We start from the raw sequence: 23,181 nt of genomic DNA, 5'->3' as shown, positions 1-23,181 counted from the left end.
AAACAGCTGATATCAGCAGTTTTCAGTGGCATTTGTGGTGCGGCATATGCAAACTGATGGGTCTCTGACGAGTGCAGTTAAATGTTGTTATGGAGAACGCTTTGCAAGATCTGAAATTCTTTTGTCTAGATATTTGTGTCAACTGTAAGGTCTTTTAATTCAGCTTCCTTTTCAGATGTTTGGGACCGGGGAGGGAAAATGTAATACCTATGGATGTGGATGTGCATCAGATTCTCCACATTAGGTTTCTGCTTAATGCATTGCTTGTGTCTGAGCAGTTTAAGTGCCTGAACACAGAATCCTATATCTCCGTACTCATTCGGTTTCTCTTTCTGCATTGCAGGCTAATGAGTGGAATAAAAATGATGAACGACTACTGCAAGCTGTGGAGCATGGCGAAACAGAGAAAGTGGCAGCTCTTTTGGGCAAAAAAGGGATCAGTCCCGTCAAGCTGGATAACGATGGGAAGTCTGCGTAAGTGAATTAAATTGCTGCCCTCCTGCTTTTAAAAGGCTGGAAAATATAACATTTTTATAATTGTTGTCTATCACTGTGAAAATTCATATTTTCAATTAATTCTATTTGTAATTGTTCCCGTTTTATTGGTATTTCTTCAGTGTAAGATCTCAGTGCAACATTTGGTCATAGAAAAAAGGCTAGAGTTGCTGCATTGATAATGATGCTGAATATATTGATTTTTTGGTTAGAGTTAAATATTTATTATGTTCCATGAATATGTTGGTTCTATCATTTCCAGTCTCAGATCTCCATTCCACACCCTCAACATCGGTCTTTGAAAGATATGCATTAGTGATGCATTCATTATTATAAATGTTTGTAATTGTATTTTGAAATTATTTATTGCAAACTAATTCTATTTCATTCATTTTGATGGCTGATGTGTTTGTTTGATACAGATTGAGAACTTAACCTAAATTGATAGTTGCATTGCAGTGAAATTAAGTTTATTAAAGTTGTGCATGGCGTTGAAAATTGTTATGTCCCTTCATACATTTAATAGAATTTGAGGAAATGTAGCTAGCTCTATGGTGTTTAAAACAAAAACATGCTTCACACAAGTCATTATGTTGCAATTGGCATATGTGCTCCAGTGATGGTCTTTCAATGGGATTGAGGGGGTATATGGAAGGATATCTGCCCTGCTAAATATCCCCCTGAAAAATGTGCACATATATATATCAGGAGAGGACCTTACGATCATAAGACATAGGAGCAGAATTCAGCTAATCTGCTGGAGGAAGTGGTGAAATGGGGCAAAATTACTACATTTAAGAGGCAAATGTTCACCAACACAATCTGTGATCTCATGACCAACATTTTTCATTCTATCATTAGTGTCAACCCAGAGCATTGATCTTGATGCCACTAGAAGATAGGATGGCATGCTGGGAGCAGCAGCAGCAGCATATCGAAAAGCTGACTGATAAAGCTGCAACACAGGACTACCTGCATGCTACTAAACATTGGACAGTAGACAGAGGCATAGATTTTGTAATTAATGGATCAAATTAAAACTCATCCTGCCTCATCCAGTCCAGAATAGCAGAGAAGAGTCAAACATATAAAATGAGGAGAATGCTGCAAGATTAACCCCCTCCACAGAGGTGGCAGAGCAAGCTTGTGAGTGCTCGTGACAAAGCTGAAGCGTTCACTGTCACATTCGGCCAGAAGTGGCAAATAAATAACCTAACTGACTGTTACTGAGACCTCCAATGTTTTCGAAGTCGGGACACATCTAATTCAATTTGCCCTGTGATAGCAAGAAATGGCTGAGTACATTGTAAACAGCAAAGGCCATGTGACCAGATTTCATTCCAACTGTAGTTTTGAAGACCTGGACTCTGGAGCAAGCTGTTTTGCTAGCAAGGCTGTACCAGTACATTTAAAACACTGGTATCTGTCCAATAATAATGTGATCCAACTATGCCGCCTTCAAAACTAAAAAGACAAATCCAATCCTGCTAATAACTGCTCAATAAATTTGCTGCCAATCGTCAATAAGGTGATGGGCGCCATCATCCACAGTGCTATTCAGCAGCATTTATTCACCAATATCAGACCTGTCAATCCCTAGAACCACTTAGTTCAGATGTGGAAAAGGAGTTGAATTTGAGGTGAGAGAGACTGTTTTTGAGGTTAAGATAGCATTTGACAGGGCAGCATTAAAGTGTCAGGTAAAACTAAAGTTTGTGGTCAATGGGGACAAAAATCTTACTGGTTGGAGTCATGTCTCACACAAAGGAAGATCGTTGTTTGAGGTCAATTTTCGTCGTCCTGGGATATCATTTCACAAATTCTCAAGGCAGGTTCTAGTTGTTTCACCTTCAGCTAATTCTTCAGTTACTATTGTTCCATCATAAAGTTGAAATGTGGATGTTTGCTGAAGGCTGCATAATATTCATTCCTTTTGTAACTCTTCAGCAAACGAAGCACCACAATGCCTGTGTGCAACAAGGTCTAGGAGGCATTTGGTCATGGGCTGATGGGTGGCAAGTAAACTTTGCATCACAATAGTACTATGTGTTAACCATCTCTATTCATAGACTCACTCTGGACTTTTAACAGCCTTGCACTGCTAGATATCCACTTTGAACATCTGGTCACCTTTGACCAGAAACTATATCTGACCCGGCATTGAAATAGTATAACTACTTGTATAGCTCAGAGACTGGTATCTGTGACAAATAACTTGGCTCTGAGCACCCAACAGCCTTTGCATCAACTACGAGGCACAAGAACAGGATGGAAAATCCTTCCTTGCCAATATGAAAGTAAGATTAATGTTATTCAAAAATATATACCATGGAAAATGCAATGCGGTTGCTTTCCAATGCTATTGGGACAGCAATTCCCAAACCTGGAACCGTTACCACTAACAGGTGCAGGGCTGTGAGTATTTAAATCGAGCGCGGGGGGGGAACCGATGGAGCGAGTGGAGGAGGGTCAGGGCTGTGAATATTTAAATCGAGCACGGGGCTTACTTTCACAGAGGCCCGGGAACCGTTGGAGCGAGTGGAGGAGGGTCAGGGCTTTTACCGAAATCTGTAACGTTCCACACCTCATAGGGAGGGTTCTGGTGGAAGCCGCTGATTGGTGGAAGCAGACTAGAGGAAGCAGCTGATTGGGTGCAACCTCAGGTTAGCATTTCTGCTTTCTGGTTAAAGGTACAGTGTATTAGTAAAGGTACAGTGAGATAAGGGTACAGTGGGTTAAAGGTACAGTGCATTAGTAAAGGTACAGTGAGATAAGGGTACAGTGGGTTAAAGGTACAGTGCATTAGTAAAGGTACAGTGAGATAAGGGTACAGTGGGTTAAAGGTACAGTGCATTAGTAAAGGTACAGTGAGCCACGGGTACAGTGGGCTAAAGGTAGGTATGTTGCAAAGCCTACCTGAAGCGTCGTTGAAAATCTGTCGCTGCGGGTGTGCGCGATTTTGGCGCCGTTTAGAGGGGGGCGGGTTTAAAACGCGATTTTCTCTAGGCTGTTCAAATCGAAGATGTTCAGCCTAGTTAATTATTAATGAAAAATCGCTGGAAGACCCCGTCGCAAAAGCTATTATTAGTTTTAAAGGCCTCGTATAATAGTTATAGTAGTTTAAAAATCAATCTCTAAACCCGCGACCGCCAGCAACCGCAGGGTCTCATAGAGCAAATAATTGAAGGTAGGCTGTATATTTTTACATTAAAAAGGGCTTCTAAAGATCCCTTTATACAAAGTTTAATATTGCGAGTAGCTCATTTTGGGCCCATTATATCCCGCAGTATTTTTCTGGGCATTTGGGGCACAAATCTACCGCAATGTGAACGTTCTAAACCAGCGCGTTCCACAGGGACCCACTGGAAAGCTGATTTAAATGGGCATTTATTTACAGCAATCGAACACTGAATTCCTTCCATTTGGCCTATAAATTAATGTAAATGAGATTTAAAAATCATGTTTTATTGTGAATTATTTGTGAATATTATTTGGACATTTAGGCTATTTAAAAATGTTAATCATTTATTAAGAAATGGATAGATGTTTAGATCTAGTAATTGAAGTCTGAAATTAGCTACAATTAGGTAACTAACTAATTATATGCTTTAATTTCAGGTCATCCAAGTAAGATTATTTTATATTTGTTTCAGAATGCTTCAATCTATGATAACTGAAAATTTCATTCAGTTCTCTTAATTTTTAAGAAAGTTATGGGCTTTTGACTGTTCACGATCACAGCTTTTTTGTTATGTCCATAGAAAATCAATAGGGAACAAGATGCTCATTTCCGAGTATGAAAATGGCCATAACTTTTTAAATACTTGCGATATGAAAGTGAATTAGGTGTCAAATTAAACTTTTTTTTATGCTTTATCTGATGGGATAAATTACATTGATTTTTAAAATCTCAAAATTTTGTAACATTGCTACTAAAGGTACCAGTGAGCCAAGGGTACAGTGGGCTAAAGGTACAGTGCTTTAGTAAAGGTACAGTGAGCTAAGGGTACAGTGCTTTTTGTTTATATAATAAAGGTACAGTTTAAAGGTCAAGAGGGAGCAGCTGTTGTGAGTCAGATACCTGCTGATTTCTCCCAGCAGTTTCTATTGTATTGTACTTGTATCGGATCCAGGGTAAGGCAGGAGAATGACAGCCAGAGCAGTGTACTGTTCTGGATGTCAGATGTGGGAGGTCATGGAGTCGGATGGCCCTCCAGACGTCCACATCTACACCAGGTGCATCGAGATGGGGCTCCTAAGGGACCGTATTAGGATCCTGGAGCAGCAGCTCGATGGCCTCTGTCTGGTCAGGGAGAGTGAGGAGGTCATAGAGAGGAGTTATAGGGAGGTGGTCACTCCAAAACCAAGGGAGAGAGACATGTGGGTCACGCTAAGGAGGGACGAGTGAGTACTCCAATGTCGGTACACCTTGCAAATAAGTACTCCTGTTTGAGTACGGATGGGGGTGACAGCCTACCCAGGGGTAGCGACAGTGGACGGGCCTCCAGCACAGAGACCGGCCCTGTTGCTCCGAAAGGTAGGGACAAAAAGAAGAGGGCAATAGTAATTGGGGACTCTATTGTTAGGGGGTCGGATAGGCGATTCTGTGGACGCAGTCGGGAGACCAGGATGGTGGTCTGCCTCCCCGGAGCCAAGGTCTTGGACGTGTCTCAACGCGTCCAAGATATCCTGAAATCAGAGGGAGAGGAGCTGAGGTCGTGGTACATATAGGTACCAATGACGTAGGTTTTAAAAAAAGGGAAGAGGTCCTGAAGGGAGGATTTAGGGAGTTGGGAGGAGAGTTAAGGAAAAGGACCAAAAAGGTAACAATCTCAGGATTACTGCCTGTGCCACGCGACAGTGAGAGTAGGAATGGAGCGAGGTGGAGGATAAATGCATGGCTGAAAGACTGGTGCAGAGGGCAGGGGTTCAAGTTTCTGGATCATTGGGACTTCTTTTGGGGAAGGTGGGACCTGTACAGAAAGGATGGGTTGCACTTGAACCCGAGGGGGACCAATATCCTGGCGGGGAAATTTGCAAAAGCTACTGGGGAGACTTTAAACTAGAATGGTTGGGGCGAGGGACTCAAATAGAGAAAGCTAGTAGACAGAATGGGAGGCAGGAAGCAGAAAAGGGAAGCACTCGGACACAAGAGGAGAAAGAAGAAAAAGGAAATAAACAGAGAATAAGAGGCGGGGGGTTTCTTAAATGTGCATATTTTAATGCTAGGAGCATTGTAAGAAAGGTGGATGAGCTTAGAGTCTGGATAGACACCTGGAAGTATGATGTTGTGGCGATCAGTGAAACATGGTTGCAGGAGGGCTGTGATTGGAAACTAAATATTCCAGGATTTCGTTGCTTCAGGTGTGATAGAATTGGAGGGGCAAGAGGTGGAGGTGTTGAATTGCTTGTCAGGGAAGATATTACAGCAGTGCTTTGGCAGGATAGATTGGAGGGCTCATCTAGGGAGGCTATTTGGGTGGAACTGAGAAGTGGGAAAGGTGTAGCAACACTTATAGGGGTGTATTATAGACCGCCAAATGGGGATCGAGAATTGGAAGAGCAAATATGTAAGGAGATAGCAGATATTAGTAATAAGCACAAGGTAGTGATTGTGGGAGATTTCAACTTTCCACACATAGACTGGGAAACACATTCTGTAAATGGGCTGGATGGTTTGGAGTTTGTAAAATGTGTGCAGGATAGTTTTCTGCAGCAATACATAGAGGTACCTACTAGAGGAGGGGCAGTGCTGGACCTCCTGTTAGGAAATGTGACGGGACAGGTGGCGGAGGTATGCGTTGGGGAGCACTTCGGGTCCAGTGATCACAATACCATTAGTTTCAATATAATTATGGAGAGGGTCAGAACTGGACCTAGGGTTGAGATTTTTGATTGGAGAAAGGCTAACTTTGATGAGATGCGAAATGATTTAAAAGGAGTGAACTGGGACATTTTGTTTTATGGGAAGGATGTAGAAGAGTAATGGAGGACATTTTAAGAGTACAGAATTTTTATGTTCCTGTTCGGTTGAAAGGAAACAGTAAAACAGTAAAAATTGGAAAGAGCCCTGGTTTTCAAGGGAAATTGGACATCTTGTTCGGAAAAAGAGGGAGATCTACAATAATTATAGGCAGCATGAAGTAAATGAGGTGCTTGAGGAGTATAAGGAATGTAAAAAGAATCTTAAGAAAGAAATTAGAAAAGCTAAAAGAAGATATGAGGTTGCTTTGGCAAGTAAGGTGAAAGTAAATCCAAAGGGTTTCTACAGCTATATTAATAGCAAAAGGATAACGAGGGATAAAATTGGTCCATTGGAGAGACAGAGTGGACAGCTATCTGCAGAGCCAAAAGAGATGGGGGAGATATTGAACAATTTCTTTTCTTCGGTATTCACCAAGGAGAAGGATATTGAATTATGTGAGGTAGGGGAAACTAGTAGAGTAGCTATGGATACTATGAGTTTCAAAGTAAAAGAAGTACTGATACTTTTGAAAAATATAAAAGTGGATAAGTCTCCAGGTCCTGACAGGATATTCCCTAGGACATTGAGGGAAGTTAGTGTAGAAATAACCGGGGCTATGACAGAAATATTTCAAATGTCATTAGAAACAGGAATAGTCCCCGAGGATTGGCGTACTGCGCATGTTGTTCCATTGTTTAAAAAGGGTTCTAAGAGTAAACCTAGCAATTATAGACCTGTTAGTTTGACTTCAGTGGTGGGCAAATTAATGGAAAAGATACTTAGAGATAATATATATAAGCATCTGGATAAACAGCGTCTGATTAGGAACAGTCAACATGGATTTGTGCTTGGAAGGTCATGTTTGACTAATCTTCTTGAATTTTTTGAAGAGGTTACTAGGGAAATTGACGAGGGTAAAGCAGTGGATGTTGTCTATATGGACTTTAGTAAGGCCTTTGACAAGGTTCCTCATGGAAGGTTGGTTAAGAAGGTTCAACTGTTGGGTATAAATGCAGGAGTAGCAAGATGGATTCAACAGTGGCTGAATGGGAGACACCAGAGGGTAATGGTGGATGGCTGTTTGTCGAGTTGGAGGCAGGTGACTAGTGGGGTGCCTCAGGGATCTGTGTTGGGTCCTTTGTTGTTTGTCATGTACATCAATGATCTGGACGAAGGTGTGGTAAATTGGATTAGTAAGTATGCAGATGATACCAAGATAGGGGGTGTTGTGGATAATGAAGAGGATTTCCAAAGTCTACAGAGTGATTTAGGCCATTTGGAAGAATGGGCTGAAAGATGGCAGATGGAGTTTAATGCTGATAATGTGAGGTGCTACACCTTGGCAGGACAAATCAAAATAGGACATACATGGTAAATGGTAGGGAATTGAAGAATACAGTTGAACAGAGGGATCTGGGAATAACCGTGCATAGTTCCTTGAAGGTGGAATCTCATATAGATAGGGTGGTAAAGAAAGCTTTCGGTATGCTAGCCTTTATAAATCAGAGCATTGAGTATAGAAGCTGGGATGTAATGTTAAAATTGTACAAGGCATTGGTGAGACCAAATCTGGAGTATGGTGTACAATTTTGGTCGCCCAATTATAAGAAGGATGTCAACAAAATAGAGAGAGTACAGAGGAGATTTACTAGAATGTTGCCTGGGTTTCAACAACTAAGTTACAGAGAAAGGTTGAATAAGTTAGGTCTTTATTCTCTGGAGCGCAGAAGGTTAAGGGGGGACTTGATAGAGGTCTTTAAAATGATGAGAGGGATAGACAGTTGATGTGGACAAGCTTTTCCCTTTGAGAATAGGGAAGATTCAAACAAGAGGACATGACTTCAGAATTAAGGGACAGAAGTTTAGGGGTAACATGAGAGGGAACTTCTTTACTCAGAGAGTGGTAGCGGTGTGGAATGAGCTTCCAGTGGAAGTGGTGGAGGCAGGTTCGATGGTATCATTTAAAAATAAATTGGATATGCATATGGATGAGAACGGAATGGAGGGTTATGGTATGAGTGCAGGCAGGTGGGACTAAGGGAAAATAATTGTTCGGCATGGACTTGTAGGGCCGAGATGGCCTGTTTCCGTGCTGTAATTGTTATATGGTTATAACTTCAGGCTAGTGGGAACACTCCCACCTGTAAGTACCCTATCAAGTTGCACACCATCCTAGTTTGGAAATTATCTCTATTCTTTCATTTTTGCTGGGTTTAAATCTTGGAATTCCTGATCAATAACACAGCAGGATTCACCAGAAGGACTGCAATAGTTTAGTAAGATGGCTCACCACCATCTTTTCATGGGCATTTTAGGATGAACAATAGATGCAGGTTTTACCTGTGATCCAGGAAATTATGAAGTAAAGCACTGAAGTTGAAACTTATTCAGAACAAGGCAGCCCTCTTGAGTATCATTGCATTCACTGCTGTAAGCAATCAATCTGTGGACCACTGGAGCATTATAGTTGAAATATCACGACCTCACAATATGTATTCTTTAATAATATCTTATCAAAATCGTGAATTCTATCATCTTGTAAGGCAGCAGGTTTGTCATCACTGAGTATTGCTTTAAGGTAGCAATGTTACAAAATTTGGAGGTTTAAAAAATCAAGTCTGCAATTTATCCCATCAGATAAAGCATAAAAATAAGTTTAATTTGACACCTAATTCACTTTCATCTCTTCAGTATTAAAAAAGGTATGCCCATTTTCATATTTGGAAATTGGCATCTTGTTCCCTATTGCTTTTCCATTGACTTAACACAAAAGCTGTGATCGAGGATAGTCAAATGCCCATAACTTTCTTAAAAATTAAGAGAACTGAAAGAAAATTTCAGTTATTATAGATTGAAGCATTCTGAAACAAATATGAAACAATCTTACTTGGATGACCTGAAATTAAAGCATATAATTAGTTAGTTACCTAATTGTAGCTAATTACAAAATTCAATTACTAGATCTAAACATCTATCCATTTCTTAAGAAAAGATTAACATTTTTAAATAGCCCAAGTGTCCAAATAACATTCACACAAGAATTCACAATATAACATAATTTTTAAATCTCGACATGAATTTATGTCAATGAGATTTTAATGTTTAATACCCGTAAATTAATGGCCATTTTAATCATCTTGCGAATAGGTTTTTGTGGAACGCGATCGATTGGAACGTTGCGGTTTGTGGTGAATTTGAACCTCATATCGGCAGGAAAAACACTGCCGGTTCGTATGGGGCCATAATCACATTTTCGCCAATGAAATTTGGATTAAAGTTATCCTAGGAAGCAAGTTTATATGTAAAATACACGACTTACCTTATGTTTTGACCCCTACGTGAGATCCGTCCCGTCGTCAGCGTTTAATTTTACTCCAGCGATTAAATTGTCCCGCGATTTTTTTTTAATAAACTTCCGAGAACGGAAGTCGGAACGATTTTTCAGCATCAGGTATATATGTGCCTATCCATCAGAAAATATCTCTTGGACAGGCAGGAGAAAACGGCATTTTAATCCCGCCCCCCCCTTAAAGGCGCCAAAGGCGCGCACACGAACAGTGGCAGAACTGCAGCGCCGCTGATGGTAGGTATTGTAAAATACCTATTTATGGTGCATTCTGTCCTAAATTTATTACTGATGCCTCTATTTTGCAGCATATAAATATTGGAAATCCATTTCCTATAGCCCTTTGGGACATTTTATTAAACCAGATCAAGTCTAGTGATTCAAGAAGAGTGGTCAAAATAGGGAAATAAGCAATAGCTTTGATGTTTCTCCGTTAACAAATTGAAAATGTTGTGTTACTTATGCACTTTTACAAACAATTTTTTACCCTTTTATTTGAGGCCACTAATTGCTTTGTTGCCTTTACTAAAATATTTAGTCAGTGTACTAAAAGATAAAAATGTAATTCTGTAAATGTATTAATACTCAGTTAAGGAAGGGTGGGAGAGTTCCATATTTGAATTGTTCCAGTTTGCAACAACTCCATTTGTAGTTCATATTTGGCTCAGCTGCTATGCTTGGTCATTGCCTTTCTCAAATTATTTTGTGATTTATATATGACATTTCGTAAATTGGTCTTTCAGCATTTTTGCTTTGTTAGATTGTTCATCTGACTGATGCTCCATTTGCAGACAGGATAATCTACTTGTTCAGTTCCTTCAAAACACTGTTGCCAATATTCTAGCCAATTCATACCGCCTCCTTTTCTGAAACACTACAGTTAATCTTCCCACAATGCAAATGTAAAATAGTTACAAAGATCAGTACTGCACCGAAACAGGCCCTTTGGGCCGCAATGTCCTTGCCAACATAATGCAAAGACCAAATATACCGACTAGAGGGTGGCGCAATGGTAGAGTTGCTGCCTTACAGCGCCTGCAGTGCCAGAGACCCGAGTTCGATCCCGACTATAGGTGGTGTCTGTACGGCGTTTGTATGTTCTCCCTGTGACCACATGGGTTTTCTCCAAGATCTTTGGTTTCCTCCCACAGGTTTGTAGGTTAATTGGCTTGGTATAAGTGGAAAAATTGTCCCTAATGTATGTGTAGGATAGTGTTAATGTGCAGGGATCGCTGGTCGGTACGGACCTGGTGAGTCGAAGGGCCTGTTTCCACACTGTATCTCTAAATTAAACTAAACCAAATCTTATTTACAAGCACTTCATCCATATCCCTCCATTCCTTGTTTTTCCTTGTGCCTATCCAACAGTATCTTAAATGCCACCATCATATCTGCCTCCATCACCATCCCTGGCAGCGTGTTCCAAGCATTCACAACCCTCTGTGTTAAAAAAAAAAAACCTTCTACATATCTCCTTTATACTTTGCCCCTCTCACCTTAAAGTTATGTGCTCTAGCATTTGATATTTCCATCCTGGGGGAAAAGGTAGTGAATGTCTACTTTATCTATGCCTCTCATAATTATATACTATCAGATCTCCGTTCAGCCTCCGCATTCCAGAGAAACCAATTCAAGTCTGTCCAACCTCTCCCTGTAGCTAATACCCGCTAATCCAGCCATCATACGGATAAACCACCTCTGTGCCCTTTCAAAAGCCTTTCCATCCTTCTTGAACTGCAAGCAATTCTCCAAATACAGCCAAATCGAAGTCTTATAAAGCTGCATCACGACTTCCCGACTCGTTTCTCCTTGGTCTTCGTAATCAAGTGACTATCTGCTGACATCTCTACCCCTGCATCTGATATGATGTTAAGCTTGCAGTTTGGCTCAGTCTCAAACTGCAGCACTCTAATAAGGTCACTCATTTTATCTTCCATCTATGAGATTATATAATCAATTAATATAACACTCAGTTCATTAGTATAATAAAATTGACAGGGCAAGCAAGTTGGTTCTTTTGCTTCAGTGCCTGTTCTTTTATGTGAAGAATTGGGGGGAAGCTAAAAGTTAGTTCTTATAGCTAGTCAGTGACTGAATTCGGAGATTTTAATTGTTTTGATCGGCCTAATAGTTGTAAAAGTATCAAATGGTTTATGTTTGTATTTTAACAAATTTCAACCAAAGGTACAGAAAGAAATGGTGCATGCAGAAAATGATGTGAGGATAGTGAAAATGTATAGTGGAATCATGATAAAAAATGGATATTTGAAACTTTTTCAAATGTTTTGCACTAATATAGGAATTCCTTGTATTTCAATCGTTTTTCTGTAATTGTCACTTTATGTACTTAGTTTGAAATTTCAGAGCTAGAAGTATTGAATTCCTTAGAGTTGCTTGCAGACTAGGCTCGGGGTAAATCTGGATGTTGGTTGAGCGCTTCATGTTCCTTGGTGATAATATTACCACCAATCTGCTGTGGACTGACCACATTGATGGGACAGCCAAGAAGACACAACAAAGTCTTTACTTCCTCAGAAGATTAAGGAATTTGACATGTCTCTAATGACCCTTACGATATTCTACAGATGCGCCATAGAACTGTTGGGTTGCATCACAGCTTGGTTTGGGAACAGTTCTGTCCAAAACCACAAGATTTAGTCCAGTCTATCACAAAGACCAAACTTCCCATCATTGACTCTACTTGCCTTAGAAAAGTAGCCAACATAACCATTGATTTACATCGGTGAGACCAAGCGTAGGTTGGGCGATCGTTTCGCCGAACACCTCCGCTCAGTCCGCAATAACCTACCTGACCTCCCGGTGGCTCAGCACTTCAACTCCCCCTCCCATTCCCAATCCGACCTCTCTGTCCTGGGTCTCCTCCATTGCCAGAGTGAGCAACAGCGGAAATTGGAGGAACAGCACCTCATATTCCGTCTGGGGACCTTGCGTCCTTATGGCATTAACATAGAATTCTCCCAATTTGGCTAGCCCTTGCTGTCTCCTCCCCTTCCTTAACCCTCTAGCTGTCTCCTCCCACCCTCCCATCCGCCCGCCCTCGGGCTCCTCCTCCTCCTCCTCCTCCCCTTTTCCTTCTTTCTTTCCCCCACCCCCCATCAGTCTGAAGAAGGGTTTCGGCCCGAAACGTCGCCTATTTCCTTCGCTCCATAGATGCTGCTGCACCCGCTGAGTTTCCCCAGCAATTTTGTGTACCACCAACATAATCAAAGACTTGATTTACCCTCAGTCATTACTCGTTCCCCATGCTCCTGTCCAGCAGAAGGTACAGAAACTTGAAAACGTGCCCCACCAGACTTGGGAGCAGCTTCTTCCCCTCTTTAATCAGGCTTCTGAACAGTCTTCCTATAAGCTAGGATACTATCCAATTAAGATTCACCTCTACCCCATTGTGGACATTGGACTTTGTCTGTGGAACTGATGCGCTACAATGCTGAGAACTATATGCTATACTATGTAACTTCCCCTTTGCGTTATCTATTAGTTGAACAATTACAATTATGGATGGTATTATCTTTGATTGGATAACATGCAAATCAAACCTTTCATTGTACTTTGGTACGTGATAATAATAAATCTCTACATCAATATACCACTTCCTCCACCTGCAAGCTAATGTAAACCTCAGTTATGAGTCTGTATGCTCCTGAAGCACAACCTACGCTCGTTTGCATTCCAATCCTCCGATATAAACTCAATTTTGCTTATTTCAATTTAATGTTTTGAAAGACCAATAAAATCTGAAAATGTTATTGAAAGTAATAGAAAATTTATTTCACTTTTATAGTATTTTGCTTTGTAACAATTATAAACCTAAACATGACACAAATAAATTAGTTTTTTTAATTGTGCTGCAATGTTGATTTTGATGTGGCCTTCGAGGAAGAAGAGATTTCAAAAAATCTGCATAGGCTAAAATGTATCCCTTTTAATAAAGCAATATTCATATTTAATTCATATTTAATCTTGTGTCAGGGGTTTTAAACTGGCATTGAATAAAATACATGCTATAATTTTTATAAACTCTTGCAGTTGTTGCTGATTTTTGCAAAGCTCCATCAGTTTTTAAACAGTTTTCATGCTTTTCTTGCCCAATTCTTTCATTTTGTAAAGCTGCTATATTCCCGTAGTTCTATTTGAATGAATGAATGAATGAATCTCTTTTATTGTCATTGCACATGGTACAACGAAATTTAAAAGTCAATCCCACGGTGCGATTCACAAGAACAATTTTAAATATATAAGAAAGGTAAAAATATATACATATAAAAAAAAAAATTACAGATAAAAAACAATAGCAGCTGAGGTAGAACCATTCAGTTAAATGTGAGTGTTATTTCGTATTTTGCATTGTTAAGTTCACGTATGGCTATGGGGTAGAAGTTGTCTCTGAGTCTGTTTGTGCGAGTTTTGAAAGACCTGTACCGTCTGCCAGAGGGCAGCAGGTGGAACAGGTTGTGTCCAGGGTGGGAAGGGTCCTTCAGGATGTTGGCTGCCCTGCCAAGGCAGCGAGAGCTGAAGATGTCCTTCAGGGAAGGCAGTGGGCAGCCAGTGATTTTTTGTGCGGTGTTGATGACCCTTTGAAGGGCTTTCCTGTCCGCTGCAGAGCAGCTGGCATACCATGTGGTTATACAGTAAGCCAGCACACTCTCGATGGAGCAGCGGTAGAAGGACACCAGCAGCTTCCCCTCCAGGTTGTTTTTCCTGAGGATCCTCGGAAAGTAGAGTCGCTGCTGGGCCTTCTTGACTGCTGTGGTGGTGTTTGTAGTCCAGGAGAGATCCTCCGTAATTTGTGTGCCCAGGAATCTGAAGTCTGAGACCCTTTCCACACAATCCCCATTGATGAATAGGGGTTTGGGGGCTGCACTGTTCTTACGGAAGTCTATGATAATTTCCTTTGTTTTTGTGGTGTTTAGGATGAGGTTGTTGTCTGAACACCACGCTGCCAGTCTTTGGACTTCCTCCCTGTAGGCTGTCTCATCTCCTCCTGAGATACGTCCAACCACAGTCGTGTCGTCCGCAAACTTGACGATGGTGTTGGTGGAGTGGGCGGGGGCACAATCGTGGGTGTAGAGGGCGTAGAGGAGGGGGCTCAACACACAGCCCTGTGGGTAGCCGGTGCTGAGTGTGATGGGGGTGGAGAGGTGATGTCCCAGTCTGACGGTCTGGGGGAGGTTAGACAGAAAGTCCTTGATCCAGAGGCAGATGGGTTGGGAGAGTCCTAAATCCATGAGTTTGGTGACCAGTCTGCTGGGGATGATGGTATTGAAGGCGGAGCTAAAGTCAATGAAAAGCATCCTCACATAGCTCCCCTGGTGTTCGAGGTGGGTCAGTGCAGTGTGAAGAGCAGTGGCGATGGCATCCTCAGTGGACCTATTTGCTCTGTAGGCAAACTGTTGTGGAGGGAAGGTGGGCGAGAGGCTGGCTTTGATGTGCTGCTGGACAAGCTTCTCGAAACACTTCATGATGACTGGTGTGAGAGCGACCGGTCGGTAGTCGTTAAGGCTGCTGATAACAGGCTTTTTTGGTAGTGGGATGATTGTGGCAGACTTCAGGCACAGTGGGATGATGGATTTGGACAGGGACAGGTTGAAGATTTTCGTGAAGACCTCGGAGAGCTGGTCTGCATATTCCTTCAGAACCCTTCCTGTCACGCCATCCGGGCCGGCAGCCTTCCTCGGGTTCACCGCCCTGAGCACCCGCCTCACTTCATGCTCCTGCACAGTGAGGGTGTAGTTGTTGTTGTTAGGGGCTGATGGGAGAATGGTGACGAACTCTTCTGGTTCTGCCTCGAAGCGAGCAAAGAAGCAGTTCAGCTCCTCTGCCAGTGAGGCGTCGCCGTCGTGCTGTTGCTGGGCTTGTAGTTGGTGATGTGCTGGATGCCCTGCCACACCCGCCGTGGATCGTTGTTGTTAAAGTGGTCCTCTATCTTCCTCTTGTGGGCCGCTTTGGCATCCCTGATGCCTTTCTTCAGGTTGGCTCTAGCAGCGCTGTACAGGGCTCTGTCGCCAGACCTGAAGGTGGTGTTGCGGTCCTTGAGGAGATTTTGGACCTCTTTTGTCATCCACGGCTTCTGGTTGGGGTACACCCGGATGAGTTTGTTGACGGTGACGTTGTCAACACAGTTCTGGATGTAAAAGAGTACCGTGGATGTGTACTCCTCCAAGTCCTGATTTCCAAAAATGTCCCAGTTTGTTCTTTCAAAGCAGTCCTGTAGCTGTGAGGAAGCTCCTTCAGGCCAAGTTTTAACAGTCCTGGTGGTGGGTTGAGCTTTTCTCCTGAGGGGGGTGTATGCTGGTGCTAAGTGAATGGATAGGTGATCCGACTGGCCTAAGTGTGGTAATGGTGTGGCTCTAAACCCCTTCTTGATGTTTGAGTAGGCCTTGTCTAATGTATTTTCTCCCCTGGTTGCACATTTGATGTGTTGTTCAAACTTGGGGAGAACTGATTTTAAGTCTGCGTGATTGAAATAACCAGCTATGATATGGGCTGCTTTGGGGTAGGTGTTCTCTTGTTTGCTGATAGCGCTATGGAGGTAGCCTAGGGCTATGCTAGCATTAGCATCCGGTGGGATATACACAGCTGTAACTATGACCACGGTAAACTCACGTGGAAGGTAGTAAGGCCTGCATCTAACTATCAGGTACTCCAAATCAGCAGAACAGTGTCTGTCTATGATTGTGGTATTTGTGCACCAGTTGTTGTGAACGTAGATGCATAACCCCCCTCCTTTGCTCTTACCGGAGTCTTTGTTTCTATCCCAGCGAAATACTGTGCGGCCTGGTAGCTCAATGGCTCCGTCCGGTACAAGTGCGTGTAGCCACGTCTCTGTTATTAGCAGAATGCAACTGTCCGCGATGAATTTATTTGCGGCGACCTGTAGTCTTAGTTCGTCCATTTTGTTGGTGATAGATCTGGCGTTGGTGAGAATGATGCTAGGTAGCGGTGGTTTATGTGGTTGTTGCCTTAGCCTAGCGAGTAGTCCGGACCGGCGACCACGCTTTTGCTTCCTGTGCCTCCTCCGTCTCCGGCGTTTGCTGGGGCCGACAACAATCTACGGAGAGCCCGGTGTCCTGGCTATCTCCTCCGGTATGTTGCGTGAATGCAGAAAAACACACTTAACTGCCTGTTTACACTGTAATCCGATAATCAGAAGATCCTGTCGGCTGAAGGTGAGATTCGCACGACAAAACGTAACATTGTCAAACAGACATACAAACAAAAACACACAAAAAAAGCACCGAAAGGGAGAGCTTCGAGCCGCTGCGACTGTGCGCGCCGCCATCTTGGGACACACCCAGTACAACAACAATGTTCCAAGGAGTCAACTGTAACCAAAGTTGTGGTGATTAACTATTAGGCCCTCTGCCCCATTACCAGGTGGATAGGGCCTGAACATGTACTTTTGAACATATATTACATTTCAACTGATGTAATCCATTAAAACTACAAAAGCCACCACAAAGCAAATAATGTAAGTTGCCTGCATTTTATTATTTATATAAACTGTAACCATCTGCAAAGGGAAACTGGTAAACTGAGAACAGTGTGTGCGTGAGTCAAGATTGAAAGGAAGGCACACCTTGGATCATGATATCCTGTCCAGACAAATGGTCAGATGTTAGGCACATGATATTTGCACTGAGGAAACTATCACCGTTCACATCCAGCAGACAGATTTGCAAGATCACATATGCTTGAACACCATGACATGCTGTGACTGGTTTACTTTCTCTTCCTTTGGCAACTGGCAGGGATGAGTGGTTAACACTTGCCTGGTGTGTCTGATTCAGAGAGCAACAGATGATCACATGTGAAACTAATTATGTTTAAGTATTTTTCCCAAGCTTTCAACATGGAAATAATAGTTGATCTTGTGACTTGTATTTTCTATTTGAGAAATGCTTTAGGTCCATAGAAAAGGAAATAATGTTGCACTGTATAAACGAGCATGGATTATAATATTAAAGCTATTATAGAAATGTGGTTGAGGGATGGGCAAGACTATCAGATCACTGTTCCAGAGTACAGATGCCCTGGTTGTCAACCCTGGTTGACAAGGGACATTTAGACTCTGATCAGGAAAAGTAAGGCATAAGGTATAGGTCAGATGTGGGCTGCAGAGATCGAGTCGATCCCTTGATGAGTCCAAGGGGATGTAGGAGTACATTTAGGAAGGCAATTGGAAGGGCAATAATTCACATGAGATATGGCAGATTAGGTCCAAAGGCTTACCAGGGAGAGAGCAGGTCCCTTAAAGATCTATCTTTGCCTCACTTGGATCTACATAGTGTTTCACAGATCCCCGTTGCCTTTTGAAATTGGCACTTCCCTTCTTTTTGATCAGATGAAAGTTTCTTACTTGAGACACCAATTACATTTACCTCCACAGAAGCTCCCTGTCCCGAGTTCCTCCAGCAGTTTGTTCACTCCATTATTTCCTGAGGTGTGACCAAGTGTATCCTAGCACATTGTGGGAAGCGCGATAAGAACTTGCTGCGGCCCAGCCAGATTTTTTTAAATCACTGTTAGCCGGGGTCAAATACCAGACGATTGGAGGGTGGCTAGTGTTGTACCTTTATTTAAAACGAGTTGCCAGGTCCAGCCAGGAAATCCTAGGCTGCTGAGTCAACATAATTGGCGGGATAGTTACTGGACAAGATTTTAGGAAGACAGGATGTATCTGCATTTGGACAGGCAAGGGTTGATTAGGGATAATCAGCATGGATTGTTGCATGGAAAATAGTCTGTCACTAATTTAATTTGAGTTTTTTTGAAGAGGAAGCCAAAAAGATTAATAAGGGCAGGACATTAGACAAGTCCATATGTACTTTAGTAAGGCTTTTGGCAAGGTTCCGTTTTGGATACAAAATTGGCTTTGAGGAACGATTCATTGAGTTGTAATGGAGGGTTTTCCCAGATTCAAGGCTTGTTGGCAGCAGTGTTCTGCAGGAATCAATGCTAAGTCCCCTGTTGTTTATCATATATTAATGATTTGATTGAGAATATAGTTGCATGATTAGAGTTGTACAGCACAGAAACGGGCCTTTTGGCCCAACTCATCCATGCTAACTCGTACGATTTGCCCGGGTTTGGTCCCACTAAGCCATTCCTATCCATAGTAATTTTGAGGATGACAGCAAAATTGGTGATGGTGTGCAAAGTGAATAAGGTTGATTAGGGATAATCAGCATGGATTTTTACATGGAAAATTGTCTCTCAAATTTAATTGTTGCAAAGGATCAACTGCAAAGGTTGTCAAATAAATGGAAGATGAAATTCAACTCTGGCAAGTGCAACGTGATGTGTTTTGGGGAAATTAAACCAAGGTAGAACTTCTACAGTAAATGTCAGGGCCTTGGGGATACATAAACATGGCTTCCTGAATGTGGTGATGCGCTTAGCCAAGGTAGTGAAGGTGGAATTTGGTACACTTGCCTCATTGAAGAAAAGAGTTGGGACGTCATGTTAGAAGAATCAAATACACAGGACAAGATGTTAAGAAGTCCCTTGTGCCAATAGGTGGGGAGCATTTCACGACATTCGTTGATTATGGTAGATGCTCAACATCGGTGGGGGGCGGGGGGGGATACGTATATCTTGGCCTGGGTAACCTTCAGGACAGTTGGGCACAGGACACATCATCAGTAGTGTACCCTTGCATCACTGGGCGTTTCGGCCTTTTAACACTATACACCCTCCACAAGGGTGGCCCGTTGCAGGATGATCAGCCCTCAGCGCGTGTCCCGTGTCAAACCGTCCCAAAGATTCACCCTGACATACTTGGGGCCCAGCATGGGTCTTTCCGCTTGAGCCAAATCCACCGGCTGCTTCTTTCAGCCGCCTCTGAGAGTGATCTTATGGTCTTCCGTAGAGCCTGACCGTGGATTCCAAGCTCCTTCAGCAGTCTGATGGTAGATGACGCAACAAATCCTCTGCATCCCACTTCAACTGGATAGACTTTGGTGTTCCAGCCACGCTGCGTTGCCTCTGCTGCGAGCTCTGCGTAGCGCAGCTTCTTACGCTCATAGGCCTCCTCAACAGAGTTCTCCCATGGAACTGTGAGCTCTATGATGTAAGCAGTCTTCTGTGAAGGGGACCAGAACACCAAGTCTGGCCTGAGATTGGTGGAAGCAATTTCAGGTGGAAAAATTAGTTGTCGGCCGATGTCCGCCAGCATCCTCCAGTCACGGGCCCTGCATAGGTTTCCTTCTTCTGATCTGGTGGAAGGATGTTTAGATGTTTTCTGTCCTTCTCGGACAAAGGTTGTTGCCCTTGGGGGGGGGGGGGGGGGGGGGGTTGCTTGCTCTCGGAGGCAAGGAGTTGGTCGCACACCGCCTGTTCTCAAGGGCTGATGCCAGTCTTTTTAGTACCTGATTATAAAGATGAATAGGATACTAGTGAGATGTGAATTTGTTATAGAATTGCAGAAAATATTCACAAGGATGTAGCCCTCCAGAGCTTGAGTTATAAGGTGAGACTGGATAACCTAGGACTTTTTTTTTTGTGGAAATGAAGGAGACCTCATGGAAGTTTATCAAGTAATGAGGGGTTTATAAAGTAATAAGATGGATGGTCGGCCTTTTCTCCCAGGGTACAGGAGACTAAAATTAGAAGGCATAGGTTTAAGGTGCAAGGACATTTTTTTTTAAATGATCTGAAGGGCTAGTTTATCCACATAAAGGGTGAAGGGAAGATGGAATGAGCTGCCAGAGGAGGTAGTTGAGGCCCTTACAATTACAATGTTTAAAAAAATTCTTCACGGAGAGGTATATGAGCTAAACACAGGTCAATGGGACTAGCTCAGGAAGACACATTGGTTGGCATGGGCAAGTTAGGCCAAAGTACCTGTATCCATGCTGTATAACTCTGACTCTCAAACAGCGCATCATCATAGCTTCTGCTTTTGTTCAGCACTCCGGTGTGTGGGGCTATTTATAGGCGAATGTATTACAGATTTGGTTAACCATGCTGCACAAAAATGTTTGATGAATAGTTGGGTGCATGAGGTACCTAACACCATCTTTTAAGTACAGGTGCACAACCTTTTATCCGAAAGCTTTGGGACCAGCCCCTTTTCGTAATTCGGAATTTTTCGGCTTTCGGAATGGAAGCTTTTTAGCGTAGATTTTAACGGCTGGCTCAGTGGTAGAGTGCTCGGCTCATATCCGCAAGGTCGCGAGTTTGCGCCTCGATCCCGGCAGTTACTCGATCGCGAGTTTGAGTCTTCAATGTAGTTTTTTCTTGCAGAATAGGAGAGAATAGGGAGGGTTAGGCTGGGATCATTCTCTGCGAGATGATCTTAGTGCGGGAGACAAGTGTAGGAGAGGTGTACTGACTGTGTGGGCAGAACTTTGGAAGTGATTGCCCACCATTCTCAAAAGCCGCTGTGTCTCCCTGTCCCTCCAACTCCAGAGGAATCCGCTCCCCGATGGGCCGCGACGGCGACAAGTGGCAGTTCGCCCACAGCCCGAGCTGCGCCACCCCACGAACAAGACGTACCTTGCACATCATCAGCTTCTGCCCCTACGGGGAGCGTGTTCCTCTGGAGTTGGAGCGGGGCTGGGCTGGAGTTGCTGATCTGGGATCTCCGTGCTTGCAGTGCGCCTGGGGGTCGGTGTCCCGATGAGGGGGCGCAGCTCGGGCTGTGGGCGAACTGCCACTTGTTGCCGTAGCGGCCCATCGGGGAGCGGCTTCTGGTGGTCCTGACGTCTCTCAGCTCCTGTCCGGGGGGTGGCCGGAGACGTCAGGACCAACAGGAACCCGCTCCCCGATGGGTAGCTACAGCGACAAGTGGCAGTTCGCCCACAGCCCGAGCTGCGCCCCCTCATCCGCAACCCGGGTTCCTCTGGAGTTGGAGCGGGGCTGGGCTAGAGTTGCTGCTGGCTGTAAGTCTCTGGGATATCCGTGCTTGCAGTCGGTGTCCCGTTGGTCCTGACGTCTCCGGCCACCCCCCTGGACAGGAGCTGAGACTGGTAACTGTACCGCTCTTGCCCCCTTCCTCTGCAACTGCAAACAACCCCACTCTCCTGCTCAGTGCAGCCCGAGCTGCGCCCCCTCATCCGCAACCCCAAGAACAAGACGTACCTTGCACACCATCAGCTTCTGTCCCTATGGGGAGCGTGTTCCTCTGGAGTTGGAACGGGGCTGGGCTAGAGTTGCTGCTGGCTGTGGGTCTCTGGGATCTCCGTGCTTGCAGTGGGCCTGGGGGTCGGTGTCCCGTTGGTCCTGACGTCTCCGGTGACTGGCACTGACCTGCTGGCATCGCCGATGTGAAGACAGTGCAAAGCCCCCGTGCCGGTGCAATGGGCGGGGAGCTGGAGAGGGGAGGGAAGGGGTCACACACATGGCCGGGAAGCAGAGGGGTGTAGGTGGGGTGAAACTGAAGGGAGCGACAATCTGCTGCTGCCTGCCCGCTGAGTTAAAAAGTTCCCACGCAAGACTCACGATACACTGTGTATCGTGAGTCTACCGTGGGAACTTTTTAACTCAGCGGGCAGGCAGCAGCAGATTGTCAATTATTAACCCTCCCGCGCAATATACCCTCACCTTCTCTTTTATGAATGGGGATTTAGTTCCCCTTTCTTCGAGGACCGACCGGAGGTTCCGCTGTCACCTCTGCGGGCCGCCCTCGGTGAACGTCTTCAAGGACCTTTCTTCAAGGACCGCTATTCGGAGCTTTTCGTTATTTGAAATTTCGGATAAAAGGTTGTGCACCTGTACTGCTGAACTAGAGTTATGGGCAACAATGAAGAAGCATATAATTAATTTCATAAAGATTACACTTTTTGATGAATAGGCACAAAGTCGTAGATGCAAGCCATTCAGTAAAGGAATAGAACAATCAAATGTAAATAAAAGTAAAATTATTAGCATGACTCCATGATCTGCAACAAACTGGACTGGTATTTCAAGCTGATTATCCAACGTATTGTGATTGCAGTGACTAATATGTAACTGCAATGTCACTCTACTAGGCAGAGGAGGGAAACTCAGAGTACTGGATTACTTTGGCAAGGACATGAGAGTAAGGTGTAATTTTGGATAGTAAATTCATACCTATACTATTGTCTGCCAGCTTCGTCTAGTTCATTGGCAGTAATATTAGCCTTGAAAACGTACAGAGGTGGACAAAAAAATATTCTGAAAATTAGGATTAGTCTGCAGATTATGGAGAAACCTTGAAAAGACAAAGTGTATTTTCATTTGAAATTACGATGGACTAATTGGTAATGAAGGAGATTGTCAAATTTGATCTGGGCAAATAGTTCACCAGTTAGGCTACAAACTGGAGGATATAATTCTCTGTGCCTCCCCTACCCAAGTCATTGTACTAGCTTAAAGCCGTTTTGTTGCG

At 43.5% G+C, this 23,181-nt stretch overlaps 1 protein-coding gene across 1 annotated transcript in view; it reads left to right on the top strand.

Annotated features, from left to right (window-relative positions):
• The window catches only part of rai14 (retinoic acid induced 14), a 173,556-nt gene that overhangs the window by 62,354 nt on the left and 88,021 nt on the right, over positions 1–23,181 (top strand). The window contains exon 4 of the mRNA XM_033038357.1: positions 344–474. Within this exon, the coding sequence (XP_032894248.1) occupies positions 344–474 (131 nt within the window). The remainder of the gene's footprint in view (positions 1–343; positions 475–23,181) is intronic.

Source organism: Amblyraja radiata, chromosome 1 (genome assembly GCF_010909765.2).
Source record: "Amblyraja radiata isolate CabotCenter1 chromosome 1, sAmbRad1.1.pri, whole genome shotgun sequence".
Taxonomy (NCBI): Eukaryota; Metazoa; Chordata; class Chondrichthyes; order Rajiformes; family Rajidae; genus Amblyraja; species Amblyraja radiata.
This window is presented reverse-complemented; position numbering and strand designations above follow the sequence as displayed.